Source organism: Salmo salar, chromosome ssa20 (genome assembly GCF_905237065.1).
Source record: "Salmo salar chromosome ssa20, Ssal_v3.1, whole genome shotgun sequence".
Taxonomy (NCBI): domain Eukaryota; kingdom Metazoa; phylum Chordata; class Actinopteri; order Salmoniformes; family Salmonidae; genus Salmo; species Salmo salar.
This window is the reverse complement of record NC_059461.1, coordinates 85,786,281-85,801,280: the sequence shown is the minus strand read 5'-3', so window position 1 is coordinate 85,801,280 and position 15,000 is coordinate 85,786,281. Positions and strand designations below refer to the sequence as shown.

Genomic DNA, 15,000 nt, shown 5'->3' with positions numbered 1-15,000 from the left:
AGAGTTTGTTGAGGGAGGGAAGGAGAGAGAGAGGAGGCTGGAGAGAGTTTGTTGAGGGAGGGAAGGAGAGAGAGGGGAGGCTGGAGAGAGTTTGTTGAGGGAGGGAAGGAGAGAGAGAGGAGGCTGGAGAGAGTTTGTTGAGGGAGGGAAGGAGAGAGAGAGGAGGCTGGAGAGAGTTTGTTGAGGGAGGGAAGGAGAGAGAGGGGAGGCTGGAGAGAGTTTGTTGAGGGAGGGAAGGAGAGAGAGGGGAGGCTGGAGAGAGTTTGTTGAGGCAGGGAAGGAGAGAGAGGGGAGGCTGGAGAGAGTTTGTTGAGGGAGGGAAGGAGAGAGAGAGGAGGCTGGAGAGAGTTTGTTGAGGGAGGGAAGGAGAGAGAGAGGAGGCTGGAGAGAGTTTGTTGAGGGAGGGAAGGAGAGAGACAGGAGGCTGGAGAGAGTTTGTTGAGGGAGGGAAGGAGAGAGACAGGAGGCTGGAGAGAGTTTGTTGAGGGAGGGAAGGAGAGAGAGAGGAGGCTGGAGAGAGTTTGTTGAGGGAGGGAAGGAGAGAGACAGGAGGCTGGAGAGAGTTTGTTGAGGGAGGGAAGGAGAGAGACAGGAGGCTGGAGAGAGAGAGGAGGCTGGAGAGAGTTTGTTGAGGGAGGGAAGGAGAGAGACAGGAGGCTGGAGAGAGGGGGGTTACAGAAGGTGGCACCAGGTCAGGGTGTAAGGGGTAGCTAACTAGCTGTGGTTCAAAGCTTTTCCCTCTCAAGTGTCTTGTAAATCCAGGAGAGAGTCATTCCAAAAGGATGCAGAGGGCTACAACATACCTCACACCGCTTCACAAGGTGTTGGGAGTCATATAATCACTAGGTATCTCTCTGTCTCCTCTTCACAAGGTGTTGGGAGTCATATAATCACTAAGTATCTCTCTGTCTCCTCTTCACAAGGTGTTGGGAGTCATTTCATCACTAGGTATCTCTCTCTCTGTCTCCTCTTCACGAGGTGTTGGGAGTCATATAATCACTAGGTATCTCTCTCTCTGTCTCCTCTTCACAAGGTGTTGGGAGTCATATAATCACTAGGTATCTCTCTCTGTCTCCTCTTCACAAGGTGTTGGGAGTCATATAATCACTAGGTATCTCTCTCTCTGTCTCCTCTTCACAAGGTGTTGGGAGTCATATAATCACTAGGTATCTCTCTCTGTCTCCTCTTCACAAGGTGTTGGGAGTCATATAATCACTAGGTATCTCTCTCTGTCTCCTCTTCACAAGGTGTTGGGAGTCATATAATCACTAGGTATCTCTCTCTGTCTCCTCTTCACAAGGTGTTGGGAGTCATATAATCACTAGGTATCTCTCTCTGTCTCCTCTTGACAAGGTGTTGGGAGTCATATAATCACTAGGTATCTCTCTCTGTCTCCTCTTCACAAGGTGTTGGGAGTCATTTCATCACTAGGTATCTCTCTCTCTGTCTCCTCTTCACGAGGTGTTGGGAGTCATATAATCACTAGGTATCTCTCTCTGTCTCCTCTTCACAAGGTGTTGGGAGTAATTTCATCACTAGGTATCTCTCTCTCTGTCTCCTCTTCACAAGGTGTTGGGAGTCATATAATCACTAGGTATCTCTCTCTCTGTCTCCTCTTCACAAGGTGTTGGGAGTCATATAATCACTAGGTATCTCTCTCTGTCTCCTCTTCACGAGGTGTTGGGAGTCATATAATCACTAAGTATCTCTCTGTCTCCTCTTCACGAGGTGTTGGGAGTCATTTCATCTCTCTCTCTGTCTCCTCTTCACGAGGTGTTGGGAGTCATATAATCACTAGGTATCTCTCTGTCTCCACTTCACAAGGTGTTGGGAGTCATATAATCACTAGGTATCTCTCTCTCTGTCTCCTCTTCACAAGGTGTTGGGAGTCATATAATCACTAGGTATCTCTCTCTCTGTCTCCTCTTCACAAGGTGTTGGGAGTCATATAATCACTAGGTATCTCTCTCTCTGTCTCTCCTCTTCACAAGGTGTTGGGAGTCATATAATCACTAGGTATCTCTCTCTGTCTCCTCTTCACAAGGTGTTGGGAGTCATTTCATCACTAGGTATCTCTCTCTGTCTCCACTTCACAAGGTGTTGGGAGTCATATAATCACTAGGTATCTCTCTCTCTGTCTCCTCTTCACGAGGTGTTGGGAGTCATATAATCACTAGGTATCTCTCTGTCTCCACTTCACAAGGTGTTGGGAGTCATATAATCACTAGGTATCTCTCTCTCTGTCTCCTCTTCACAAGGTGTTGGGAGTCATATAATCACTAGGTATCTCTCTCTGTCTCCTCTTCACAAGGTGTTGGGAGTCATATAATCACTAGGTATCTCTCTCTGTCTCCCCTCTTCACAAGGTGTTGGGAGTCATATAATCACTAGGTATCTCTCTCTGTCTCCCCTCTTCACGAGGTGTTGGGAGTCATATAATCACTAGGTATCTCTCTCTCTGTCTCCTCTTCACGAGGTGTTGGGAGTCATATAATCACTAGGTATCTCTCTCTCTGTCTCCTCCTCACAAGGTGTTGGGAGTCATATAATCACTAGGTATCTCTCTCTCGGTCTCCTCTTCACAAGGTGTTGGGAGTCATATAATCACTAGGTATCTCTCTCTCGTCTCCTCTTCACAAGGTGTTGGGAGTCATATAATCACTAGGTATCTCTCTCTGTCTCCACTTCACAAGGTGTTGGGAGTCATATAATCACTAGGTATCTCTCTCTCTGTCTCCACTTCACAAGGTGTTGGGAGTCATATAATCACTAGGTATCTCTCTCTCTGTCTCCTCTTCACAAGGTGTTGGGAGTCATATAATCACTAGGTATCTCTCTGTCTCCTCTTCACAAGGTGTTGGGAGTCATATAATCACTAGGTATCTCTCTCTGTCTCCTCTTCACAAGGTGTTGGGAGTCATTTCATCACTAGGTATCTCTCTCTGTCTCCACTTCACAAGGTGTTGGGAGTCATATAATCACTAGGTATCTCTCTCTGTCTCCTCTTCACAAGGTGTTGGGAGTCATATAATCACTAGGTATCTCTCTCTCTGTCTCCTCTTCACAAGGTGTTGGGAGTCATATAATCACTAGGTATCTCTCTCCCTGTCTCCTCTTCACAAGGTGTTGGGAGTCATATAATCACTAGGTATCTCTCTCTCTGTCTCCACTTCACAAGGTGTTGGGAGTAATTTCATCACTAGGTATCTCTCTCTGTCTCCTCTTCACAAGGTGTTGGGAGTCATATAATCACTAGGTATCTCTCTCTCTGTCTCCTCTTCACAAGGTGTTGGGAGTCATATAATCACTAGGTATCTCTCTCTGTCTCCTCTTCACAAGGTGTTGGGAGTCATATAATCACTAGGTATCTCTCTCTCTGTCTCCTCTTGACAAGGTGTTGGGAGTCATATAATCACTAGGTATCTCTCTCTCTGTCTCCTCTTGACAAGGTGTTGGGAGTCATTTCATCACTAGGTAACATGTGTCTCTCTCCATCAACCACTTAGGTTTTATCGTTGAGAGGAATGGACTGGATGACCTCAGAGGAAACATGTGTAACACCCACCTCTACCTGGGTGAGGCCATTTTGTACCAGAACTCTCACCAGAAGTCAGTTATGATGGTGGAGAGGTGAAGTGTGACCCCATATTGACCAGTGGTTAAATTGAGCCGGAGCTAACCAGAACAGGCTCCTGATCCAGCATCTTAAGGGCCCCAAAACTGTATGATAAAAGTATGATAATCCAAGATTAATGTGAAGGTTAGGGTTAGGGTTATGGCTAGGGTTATGGCTAGGGTTAGGGTTATGGCTAGGGTTATGGTTATGGCTAGGGTTATGGCTAGGGTTAGGGTTATGGCTAGGGTTATGGCTAGGGTTATGGTTATGGCTAGGGTTAGGGTTATGGCTAGGGTTATGGCTAGGGTTAGGGTTATGGCTGGGGTTATGGCTAGGGTTAGGGTTATGGCTAGGGTTAGGGATATGGCTAGGGTTAGGGTTATGGCTAGGGTTAGGGTTATGGCTAGGGTTATGGCTAGGGTTAGGGATATGGCTAGGGTTATGGCTAGGGTTAGGGATATGGCTAGGGTTAGGGTTATGGCTAGGGTTAGGGTTATGGCTAGGGTTAGGGTTATGGCTAGGGTTAGGGTTATGGCTAGCATTAGGTTTGAGCCTGGGTGTGGACATGAATCTAGGGTTAGGGTTATGGCTAGGGTTATGGCTGAGCTGGGGTGTGGACATGAAGCTAGGGTTGGGGTTATGGCTAGGGTTATGGCTAGGGTTAGGGATATGGCTAGGGTTAGGGTTATGGCTAGGGGTATGGCTGAGCCTGGGTGTGGACATGAAGCTAGGGTTTGGGTTAGGGTTATGGCTAGGGGTATGCCTGAGCTGGGGTGTGGACATGAAGCTAGGGTTGGGGTTATGGCTAGGGTTAGGGTTGAACCAGGGTGTGGATATGGACATGGGACAAGAGAGAAGTGTGGAGAGACATGGCAGATGACCTTGAGCATGGCTCAACACTAGTTGAACCCCTGGTGCTAACCACTTAGGCGTAACAATAGGACAGGCTGGGACATGCCTCTACTCTCAGTGTTCCTTCAGAAGGCCCCATTCACTAATCATCTACTCTCAGTGTTCCTTCGGAAGGCCTCATTCACTAATCATCTCCTCTGTGTTCCTTCAGAAGGCCCCATTCACTAATCATCTCTCAGTGTTCCTTCAGAAGGCCTCATTCACCAATCATCTCTCAGTGTTCCTTCAGAAGGCCTCATTCACCAATCATCTCTCAGTGTTCCTTCAGAAGGCCCCATTCACTAATCATCTCCTCTGTGTTCCTTCAGAAGGCCTCATTCACCAATCATCTCTCAGTGTTCCTTCGGAAGGCCTCATTCACTAATCATCTCCTCTGTGTTCCTTCAGAAGGCCCCATTCACTAATCATCTCCTCTGTGTTCCTTCAGAAGGCCTCATTCACCAATCATCTCTCAGTGTTCCTTCGGAAGGCCCCATTCACTAATCATCTCCTCTCAGTGTTCCTTCGGAAGGCCTCATTCACTAATCATCTCTCAGTGTTCCTTCAGAAGGCCCCATTCACTAATCATCTCCTCTGTGTTCCTTCGGAAGGCCCCATTCACCAATCATCTCTCAGTGTTCCTTCAGAAGGCCCCATTCACTAATCATCTCCTCTCAGTGTTCCTTCAGAAGGCCCCATTCACTAATCATCTCCTCTGTGTTCCTTCAGAAGGCCCCATTCACTAATCATCTCCTCTGTGTTCCTTCGGAAGGCCTCATTCACCAATCATCTCCTCTCAGTGTTCATTCAGAAGGCCCCATTCACTAATCATCTCCTCTCAGTGTTCCTTCAGAAGGCCCCATTCACTAATCATCTCCTCTCAGTGTTCCTTCAGAAGGCCCCATTCACTAATCATCTCTCAGTGTTCCTTCGGAAGGCCCCATTCACTAATCATCTCTCAGTGTTCCTTCAGAAGGCCTCATTCACTAATCATCTCTCAGTGTTCCTTCAGAAGGCCCCATTCACTAATCATCTCCTCTGTGTTCCTTCAGAAGGCCTCATTCACCAATCATCTCTCAGTGTTCCTTCAGAAGGCCTCATTCACCAATCATCTCTCAGTGTTCCTTCAGAAGGCCTCATTCACTAATCATCTCCTCTGTGTTCCTTCAGAAGGCCCCATTCACTAATCATCTCTCAGTGTTCCTTCAGAAGGCCTCATTCACCAATCATCTCTCAGTGTTCCTTCGGAAGGCCCCATTCACTAATCATCTCCTCTGTGTTCCTTCAGAAGGCCTCATTCACTAATCATCTCTCAGTGTTCCTTCAGAAGGCCTCATTCACTAATCATCTCTCAGTGTTCCTTCAGAAGGCCTCATTCACCAATCATCTCTCAGTGTTCCTTCAGAAGGCCTCATTCACCAATCATCTCATTAGACCATCATGTCCATTAACAGTCTGCAGAAATCTTCCAGATCTTGACCCTAGAAGACAATGTTCACCTGAACAAACACTTCCACTGAATGAAACCACATGCAGGGCTGGAAAAGCATGTAGTGCTTACACACACAGGCATATAGCGGGTTTAGCGTGTTACCTAAGCGTGTTAGAGTTGACCCCCACATGAGATGGCGTGATACCAGAACATACCGTGATTAATAAGCTAAATAAACTGCTTTGACAGATTTGATGCTGTGGTTCCAAGCATAACTATACAGGCATGCAGCTATCGGCCTGTTAACTGAGCTGCAGATATGGACCTGTTAACTGAACAGTACATATGGACCTGTTAACTGAACTGCAGATATGGACCTGTTAACTGAACAGTACATATCGACCTGTTAACTGAACTGTAGATATGGACCTGTTAACTGAACTGCAGATATGGACCTGTTAACTGAACAGTACATATCGACCTGTTAACTGAACTGTAGATATGGACCTGTTAACTGAACTGCAGATATGGACCTGTTAACTGAACTGTAGATATGGACCTGTTAACTGAACTGTAGATATGGACCTGTTAACTGAACTGTAGATATGGACCTGTTAACTGAACTGCAGATATGGACCTGTTAACTGAACTGCAGATATGGACCTGTTAACTGAACTGCAGATATGGACCTGTTAACTGAACAGTACATATGGACCTGTTAACTGAACTGTAGATATGGACCTGTTAACTGAACTGTAGATATGGACCTGTTAACTGAGTGTTTATTGTCAATGTCACCCTAAACCTTATATGAGTAAGATTAGGTTAATATGAAAGCTCAAGCTAATGATGATTGGGAATTAGGAATGTAAGGATCAGTTTCACTGTGTCCCTGTGTTTTGATTGATTATTTCTGGCAGGTGACTGATGGTTCATGATAAGTGTGTGTGTGTGTGTGTGTGTGTGTGTGTGTGTGTGTGTGTGTGTGTGTGTGTGTGTGTGTGTGTGTGTGTGTGTGTGTGTGTGTGTGTGTGTGTGTGTGTGTGTGTGTGTGTGTGTGTGTGTGTGTGTGTGTGTGTGTGTGTGTGTGTGTGTATGGACAGACCTAGCCAGGCTGACTAAGTGATTCTGGCACAGTGAGTTCCGGCGTCTGTGTTAACACTGCTGCACTGCCCAACACTGATGGAGAGATAGAAGAAGAGAGGAAATGAAAGTTGACAATGACAGGGGAAAGGGGGAATGAGAGAGAAGAGGAGGAGAGAGAGAAATGAGAGGGGGAATGAGAGAGAAGAGGAGAGAGAGAAATGAGAGGGGGAATGAGAGAGAAGAGGAGAGAGAAATGAGAGATAAATGAGAGGGGGAATGAGAGAGAAGAGGAGGCGAGAGAGAAATGAGAGGGGGAATGAGAGAGAAGAGGAGGAGAGAGAGAAATGAGAGGGGGAATGAGAGAGAGAAATGAGAGATAAATGAGAGGGGGAATGAGAGAGAAGATGAGTCGAGAGAGAAATGAGAGAGAAATGAGAGGGGAAATGAGAGAGAGAAGAGGAGGAGAGAGAGAAATGAGAGGGGGAATGAGAGAGAAGAGGAGGAGAGAGAGAAATGAGAGAGAAATGAGAGGGGGAAAGAGAGAGAAGTAAGAGTAGAAGAAAGGTGAATATTGATGTCTCCTCACCTCACTGGTCAAGCCCACAGCTCTGTGTATTTTGACCACGTGTCCCAGCAGAACTGGGTACTGCTGACCCACAACCCTCAGCGCAGGCAGGAAGGGGGCCATGGAGGCGGGGCTAGCCTGTGACACGTCCACCAGTGCACCCAGTAGGGTCTCGTTCAGAGAGGCATCGCCTAGGTAACCAACCAGGGAGGGCACCAGGGGGCTCAGAACCTGGAGGGGGGAGAGAGGAGGGAGGGAGGGAGTGGGAGAGAGAGGGGGAGAGGATAAAACCAGTGATCAGCATTGGGTTGAAGGATGGAAAAGAGGCTAGAAGGCGGTATGAGAGTATTCAGTATTTTATTAGAATCCCCCATTAGCTACAGCCAAAGCTGCAGCTACTCTTCCTGGAGACAGACAGAGAGAGAGCAGAGTTGAGATTAGGAGAGAGAGAGAGAGAGAGAGAGAGAAGGCAGAGTTGAGATTAGGAGAGAGAGAGAGAGAGAGAGAGAGCAGAGTTGAGATTAGGAGAGAGAGAGAGAGAGAGAGAGAGAGAGAGAAGGCAGAGTTGAGATTAGGAGAGAGAGAGAGAGAGAGAGAGAGAGAGAGAGAGAGCAGAGTTGAGATTAGGAGAGAGAGAGAGAGAGAGAGAAGGCAGAGTTGAGATTAGGAGAGAGAGAGAGAGAAGGCAGAGTTGAGATTAGGAGAGAGAGAGAGAGAGAGAAGGCAGAGTTGAGATTAGGAGAGAGAGAGAGAGAAGGCAGAGTTGAGATTAGGAGAGAGAGAGAGAGAGAGAGAGAGAAGGCAGAGTTGAGATTAGGAGAGAGAGAGAGAGGGAGAGGGAGAGAGAGCAGAGTTGAGATTAGGAGAGAGAGAGCAGAGTTGAGATTAAGGGAGAGAGAGAGAGATTGAGAGAGAGAGAGAGAGAGAGAGAGAGAGAGAGAGGAGAGAGCAGAGTAGAGATTAGGAGAGAAAGAGAGAGAGCAGAGTTGAGATTAGGAGAGAGAGAGAGCAGGGTTGAGATTAGGAGACAGAGAGAGAGAGAGCAAAATTGAGATTAGGAGAGAGAGAGAGAGAGAGAGCAGAGTTGAGATTAGGAGAGAGAGAGAGAGAGAGAGAGAGAGAGAGAGAGAGAGAGAGAGAGAGAGAGAGAGAGAGAGAGAGAGAGCAGAGTTGAGATTAGGAGAGAGAGAGAGAGAGAGAGAGAGAGAGAGAGAGAGAGAGAGAGAGAGAGAGAGAATACAGCAGACAGTAGGGATCTGAGGTCTGGGAGGAACACAGCAGACAGTAGGGATCTGAGGTCTGGGTGGAATACAGCAGACAGTAGGGATCTGAGGTCTGGAGGAACACAGAAGACAGTAGGGATCTGAGGTCTGGGAGGAATACAGCAGACAGTAGGAATCTGAGGTCTGGGAGGAACACAGCAGACAGTAGGGATCTGAGGTCTGGAGGAACACAGCAGACAGTAGGGATCTGAGGTCTGGGAGGAATACAGCAGACAGTAGGGATCTGAGGTCTGGGAGGAATACAGCAGACAGTAGGGATCTGAGGTCTGGGAGGAACACAGCAGACAGTAGGGATCTGAGGTCTGGGAGGAATACAGCAGACAGTAGGGATCTGAGGTCTGGAGGAACACAGCAGACAGTAGGGATCTGAGGTCTGGGAGGAATACAGCAGACAGTAGGGATCTGAGGTCTGGGAGGAACACAGCAGACAGTAGGGATCTGAGGTCTGGGAGGAATACAGCAGACAGTAGGGATCTGAGGTCTGGAGGAACACAGCAGACAGTAGGGATCTGAGGTCTGGGAGGAATACAGCAGACAGTAGGGATCTGAGGTCTGGGAGGAATACAGCAGACAGTAGGGATCTGAGGTCTGGGAGGAACACAGCAGACAGTAGGGATCTGAGGTCTGGGAGGAATACAGCAGACAGTAGGGATCTGAGGTCTGGGAGGAATACAGCAGACAGTAGGGATCTGAGGTCTGGGAGGAATACAGCAGACAGTAGGGATCTGAGGTCTGGAGGAATACAGCAGACAGTAGGGATCTGAGGTCTGGGAGGAATACAGCAGACAGTAGGGATCTGAGGTCTGGGAGGAACACAGCAGACAGTAGGGATCTGAGGTCTGGAGGAACACAGCAGACAGTAGGGATCTGAGGTCTGGAGGAACACAGCAGACAGTAGGGATCTGAGGTCTGGGAGGAATACAGCAGACAGTAGGGATCTGAGGTCTGGAGGAATACAGCAGACAGTAGGGATCTGAGGTCTGGAGGAACACAGAAGACAGTAGGAATCTGAGGTCTGGGAGGAATACAGCAGACAGTAGGGATCTGAGGTCTGGGAGGAATACAGCAGACAGTAGGGATCTGAGGTCTGGAGGAATACAGCAGACAGTAGGGATCTGAGGTCTGGGAGGAATACAGCAGACAGTAGGGATCTGAGGTCTGGGAGGAATACAGCAGACAGTAGGGATCTGAGGTCTGGAGGAATACAGCAGACAGTAGGGATCTGAGGTCTGGAGGAACACAGCAGACAGTAGGGATCTGAGGTCTGGAGGAACACAGCAGACAGTAGGGATCTGAGGTCTGGAGGAACACAGCAGACAGTAGGGATCTGAGGTCTGGGAGGAACACAGCAGACAGTAGGGATCTGAGGTCTGGGAGGAATACAGCAGACAGTAGGGATCTGAGGTCTGGGAGGAATACAGCAGACAGTAGGGATCTGAGGTCTGGAGGAACACAGCAGACAGTAGGGATCTGAGGTCTGGGAGGAATACAGCAGACAGTAGGGATCTGAGGTCTGGAGGAACACAGCAGACAGTAGGGATCTGAGGTCTGGAGGAACACAGCAGACAGTAGGGATCTGAGGTCTGGAGGAATACAGCAGACAGTAGGGATCTGAGGTCTGGAGGAACACAGCAGACAGTAGGGATCTGAGGTCTGGAGGAATACAGCAGACAGTAGGGATCTGAGGTCTGGGAGGAATACAGCAGACAGTAGGGATCTGAGGTCTGGAGGAATACAGCAGACAGTAGGGATCTGAGGTCTGGGAGGAATACAGCAGACAGTAGGGATCTGAGGTCTGGGAGGAATACAGCAGACAGTAGGGATCTGAGGTCTGGGAGGAATACAGCAGACAGTAGGGATCTGAGGTCTGGGAGGAATACAGCAGACAGTAGGGATCTGAGGTCTGGGAGGAATACAGCAGACAGTAGGGATCTGAGGTCTGGGAGGAACACAGCAGACAGTAGGGATCTGAGGTCTGGGAGGAACACAGCAGACAGTAGGGATCTGAGGTCTGGAGGAATACAGCAGACAGTAGGGATCTGAGGTCTGGGAGGAATACAGCAGACAGTAGGGATCTGAGGTCTGGAGGAACACAGCAGACAGTAGGGATCTGAGGTCTGGAGGAACACAGCAGACAGTAGGGATCTGAGGTCTGGGAGGAACACAGCAGACAGTAGGGATCTGAGGTCTGGGAGGAATACAGCAGACAGTAGGGATCTGAGGTCTGGGAGGAATACAGCAGACAGTAGGGATCTGAGGTCTGGGAGGAACACAGCAGACAGTAGGGATCTGAGGTCTGGAGGAATACAGCAGACAGTAGGGATCTGAGGTCTGGGAGGAATACAGCAGACAGTAGGGATCTGAGGTCTGGGAGGAATACAGCAGACAGTAGGGATCTGAGGTCTGGGAGGAACACAGCAGACAGTAGGGATCTGAGGTCTGGGAGGAATACAGCAGACAGTAGGGATCTGAGGTCTGGGAGGAATACAGCAGACAGTAGGGATCTGAGGTCTGGGAGGAATACAGCAGACAGTAGGGATCTGAGGTCTGGAGGAACACAGCAGACAGTAGGGATCTGAGGTCTGGGAGGAACACAGAAGACAGTAGGAATCTGAGGTCTGGAGGAATACAGCAGACAGTAGGGATCTGAGGTCTGGGAGGAACACAGAAGACAGTAGGGATCTGAGGTCTGGAGGAATACAGCAGACAGTAGGGATCTGAGGTCTGGGAGGAATACAGCAGACAGTAGGGATCTGAGGTCTGGGAGGAATACAGCAGACAGTAGGGATCTGAGGTCTGGGAGGAACACAGCAGACAGTAGGGATCTGAGGTCTGGGAGGAATACAGCAGACAGTAGGGATCTGAGGTCTGGGAGGAATACAGCAGACAGTAGGGATCTGAGGTCTGGGAGGAACACAGCAGACAGTAGGGATCTGAGGTCTGGGAGGAATACAGCAGACAGTAGGGATCTGAGGTCTGGGAGGAATACAGCAGACAGTAGGGATCTGAGGTCTGGGAGGAACACAGCAGACAGTAGGGATCTGAGGTCTGGGAGGAACACAGCAGACAGTAGGGATCTGAGGTCTGGGAGGAACACAGCAGACAGTAGGGATCTGAGGTCTGGGAGGAACACAGCAGACAGTAGGGATCTGAGGTCTGGAGGAACACAGCAGACAGTAGGAATCTGAGGTCTGGAGGAACACAGCAGACAGTAGGGATCTGAGGTCTGGGAGGAATACAGCAGACAGTAGGGATCTGAGGTCTGGAGGAATACAGCAGACAGTAGGGATCTGAGGTCTGGAGGAACACAGCAGACAGTAGGGATCTGAGGTCTGGGAGGAACACAGCAGACAGTAGGGATCTGAGGTCTGGAGGAATACAGCAGACAGTAGGGATCTGAGGTCTGGGAGGAATACAGCAGACAGTAGGGATCTGAGGTCTGGAGGAACACAGCAGACAGTAGGGATCTGAGGTCTGGGAGGAATACAGCAGACAGTAGGGATCTGAGGTCTGGGAGGAATACAGCAGACAGTAGGGATCTGAGGTCTGGAGGAATACAGCAGACAGTAGGGATCTGAGGTCTGGGAGGAATACAGCAGACAGTAGGGATCTGAGGTCTGGGAGGAACACAGCAGACAGTAGGGATCTGAGGTCTGGAGGAACACAGCAGACAGTAGGGATCTGAGGTCTGGAGGAACACAGCAGACAGTAGGGATCTGAGGTCTGGGAGGAACACAGCAGACAGTAGGGATCTGAGGTCTGGGAGGAACACAGCAGACAGTAGGGATCTGAGGTCTGGAGGAACACAGCAGACAGTAGGGATCTGAGGTCTGGGAGGAATACAGCAGACAGTAGGGATCTGAGGTCTGGAGGAACACAGCAGACAGTAGGGATCTGAGGTCTGGAGGAATACAGCAGACAGTAGGGATCTGAGGTCTGGGAGGAACACAGCAGACAGTAGGGATCTGAGGTCTGGGAGGAACACAGCAGACAGTAGGGATCTGAGGTCTGGTAGGAACACAGCAGACAGTAGGGATCTGAGGTCTGGGAGGAACACAGCAGACAGTAGGGATCTGAGGTCTGGGAGGAATACAGCAGACAGTAGGGATCTGAGGTCTGGAGGAACACAGAAGACAGTAGGAATCTGAGGTCTGGGAGGAACACAGCAGACAGTAGGGATCTGAGGTCTGGTGGAACACAGAAGACAGTAGGGATCTGAGGTCTGGGAGGAATACAGCAGACAGTAGGGATCTGAGGTCTGGGAGGAACACAGCAGACAGTAGGGATCTGAGGTCTGGGAGGAATACAGCAGACAGTAGGGATCTGAGGTCTGGGAGGAATACAGCAGACAGTAGGGATCTGAGGTCTGGGAGGAATACAGCAGACAGTAGGGATCTGAGGTCTGGAGGAATACAGCAGACAGTAGGGATCTGAGGTCTGGGAGGAACACAGCAGACAGTAGGGATCTGAGGTCTGGAGGAATACAGAAGACAGTAGGGATCTGAGGTCTGGGAGGAACACAGCAGACAGTAGGGATCTGAGGTCTGGGAGGAATACAGCAGACAGTAGGGATCTGAGGTCTGGAGGAATACAGAAGACAGTAGGGATCTGAGGTCTGGAGGAACACAGCAGACAGTAGGGATCTGAGGTCTGGGAGGAACACAGAAGACAGTAGGGATCTGAGGTCTGGGAGGAACACAGCAGACAGTAGGGATCTGAGGTCTGGGAGGAACACAGCAGACAGTAGGGATCTGAGGTCTGGGAGGAATACAGCAGACAGTAGGGATCTGAGGTCTGGGAGGAACACAGCAGACAGTAGGGATCTGAGGTCTGGGAGGAACACAGCAGACAGTAGGGATCTGAGGTCTGGGAGGAACACAGCAGACAGTAGGGATCTGAGGTCTGGGAGGAACACAGCAGACAGTAGGGATCTGAGGTCTGGGAGGAACACAGCAGACAGTAGGGATCTGAGGTCTGGGAGGAATACAGCAGACAGTAGGGATCTGAGGTCTGGGAGGAATACAGCAGACAGTAGGGATCTGAGGTCTGGGAGGAACACAGCAGACAGTAGGGATCTGAGGTCTGGGAGGAACACAGCAGACAGTAGGGATCTGAGGTCTGGGAGGAATACAGCAGACAGTAGGGATCTGAGGTCTGGGAGGAACACAGCAGACAGTAGGGATCTGAGGTCTGGGAGGAACACAGCAGACAGTAGGGATCTGAGGTCTGGAGGAATACAGCAGACAGTAGGGATCTGAAAGGAATGGAAAAGAAAGAGAGAACAGAAAAGAGGGTGAAATATACTGCTCAAAAAAATAAAGGGAACACTTAAACAACACAATGTAACTCCAAGTCAATCACACTTCTGTGAAATCAAACTGTCCACTTAGGAAGCAACACTGATTGACAATACATTTCACATGCTGTTGTGCAAATGGAATATACAACAGGTGGAAATTATAGCAATTAGCAAGACACCCCCAATAAAGGAGTGGTTCTGCAGGTGGGGACCACAGACCACTTCTCAGTTCCTATGCTTCCTGGCTGATGTTTTGGTCACTTTTGAATGCTGGCGGTGCTTTCACTCTAGTGGTAGCATGAGATGGAGTCTACAACCCACACAAGTGGCTCAGGTAGTGCAGCTCATCCAGGATGGCACATCAATGCGAGCTGTGGCAAGAAGGTTTGCTGTGTCTGTCAGCGTAGTGTCCAGAGCATGGAGGCGCTACCAGAAGACAGGCCAGTACATCAGGTGACGTGGAGGAGGCCGTAGGAGGGCAACAACCCAGCAGCAACTCCTTTGTGCAAGGAGGAGCAGGAGGAGCACTGCCAGAGCCCTGCAAAATGACCTCCAGCAGGCCACAAATGTGCATGTTTTTGAGCAGTGTACATTCCCATGGAGACAGACTATCAAAGACATATGTTCCCATAGAGACAGACTATCAAAGACATACGTTCCCATAGAGACAGACTATCAAAGACATATGTGCCCATAGAGACAGACTATCAAAGACATATGTTCCCATGGAGACAGACTATCAAAGACATACGTTCCCATGGAGACAGACGATCAATGACATACGTTCCCATGGAGACAGACGATCAAAGACATACGTTCCCATGGAGA

The 15,000-nt window shown here is 49.3% G+C and overlaps 1 protein-coding gene across 1 annotated transcript in view; it reads right to left on the bottom strand.

Annotated features, from left to right (window-relative positions):
• LOC106594828 (ventricular zone-expressed PH domain-containing protein) overlaps positions 1 to 15,000 on the bottom strand; it is a 197,401-nt gene that overhangs the window by 84,353 nt on the left and 98,048 nt on the right. The window contains exon 6 of the mRNA XM_045704029.1: positions 7,612 to 7,821. Coding sequence (XP_045559985.1) covers positions 7,612 to 7,821 — 210 coding nt within the window. The remainder of the gene's footprint in view (positions 1 to 7,611; positions 7,822 to 15,000) is intronic.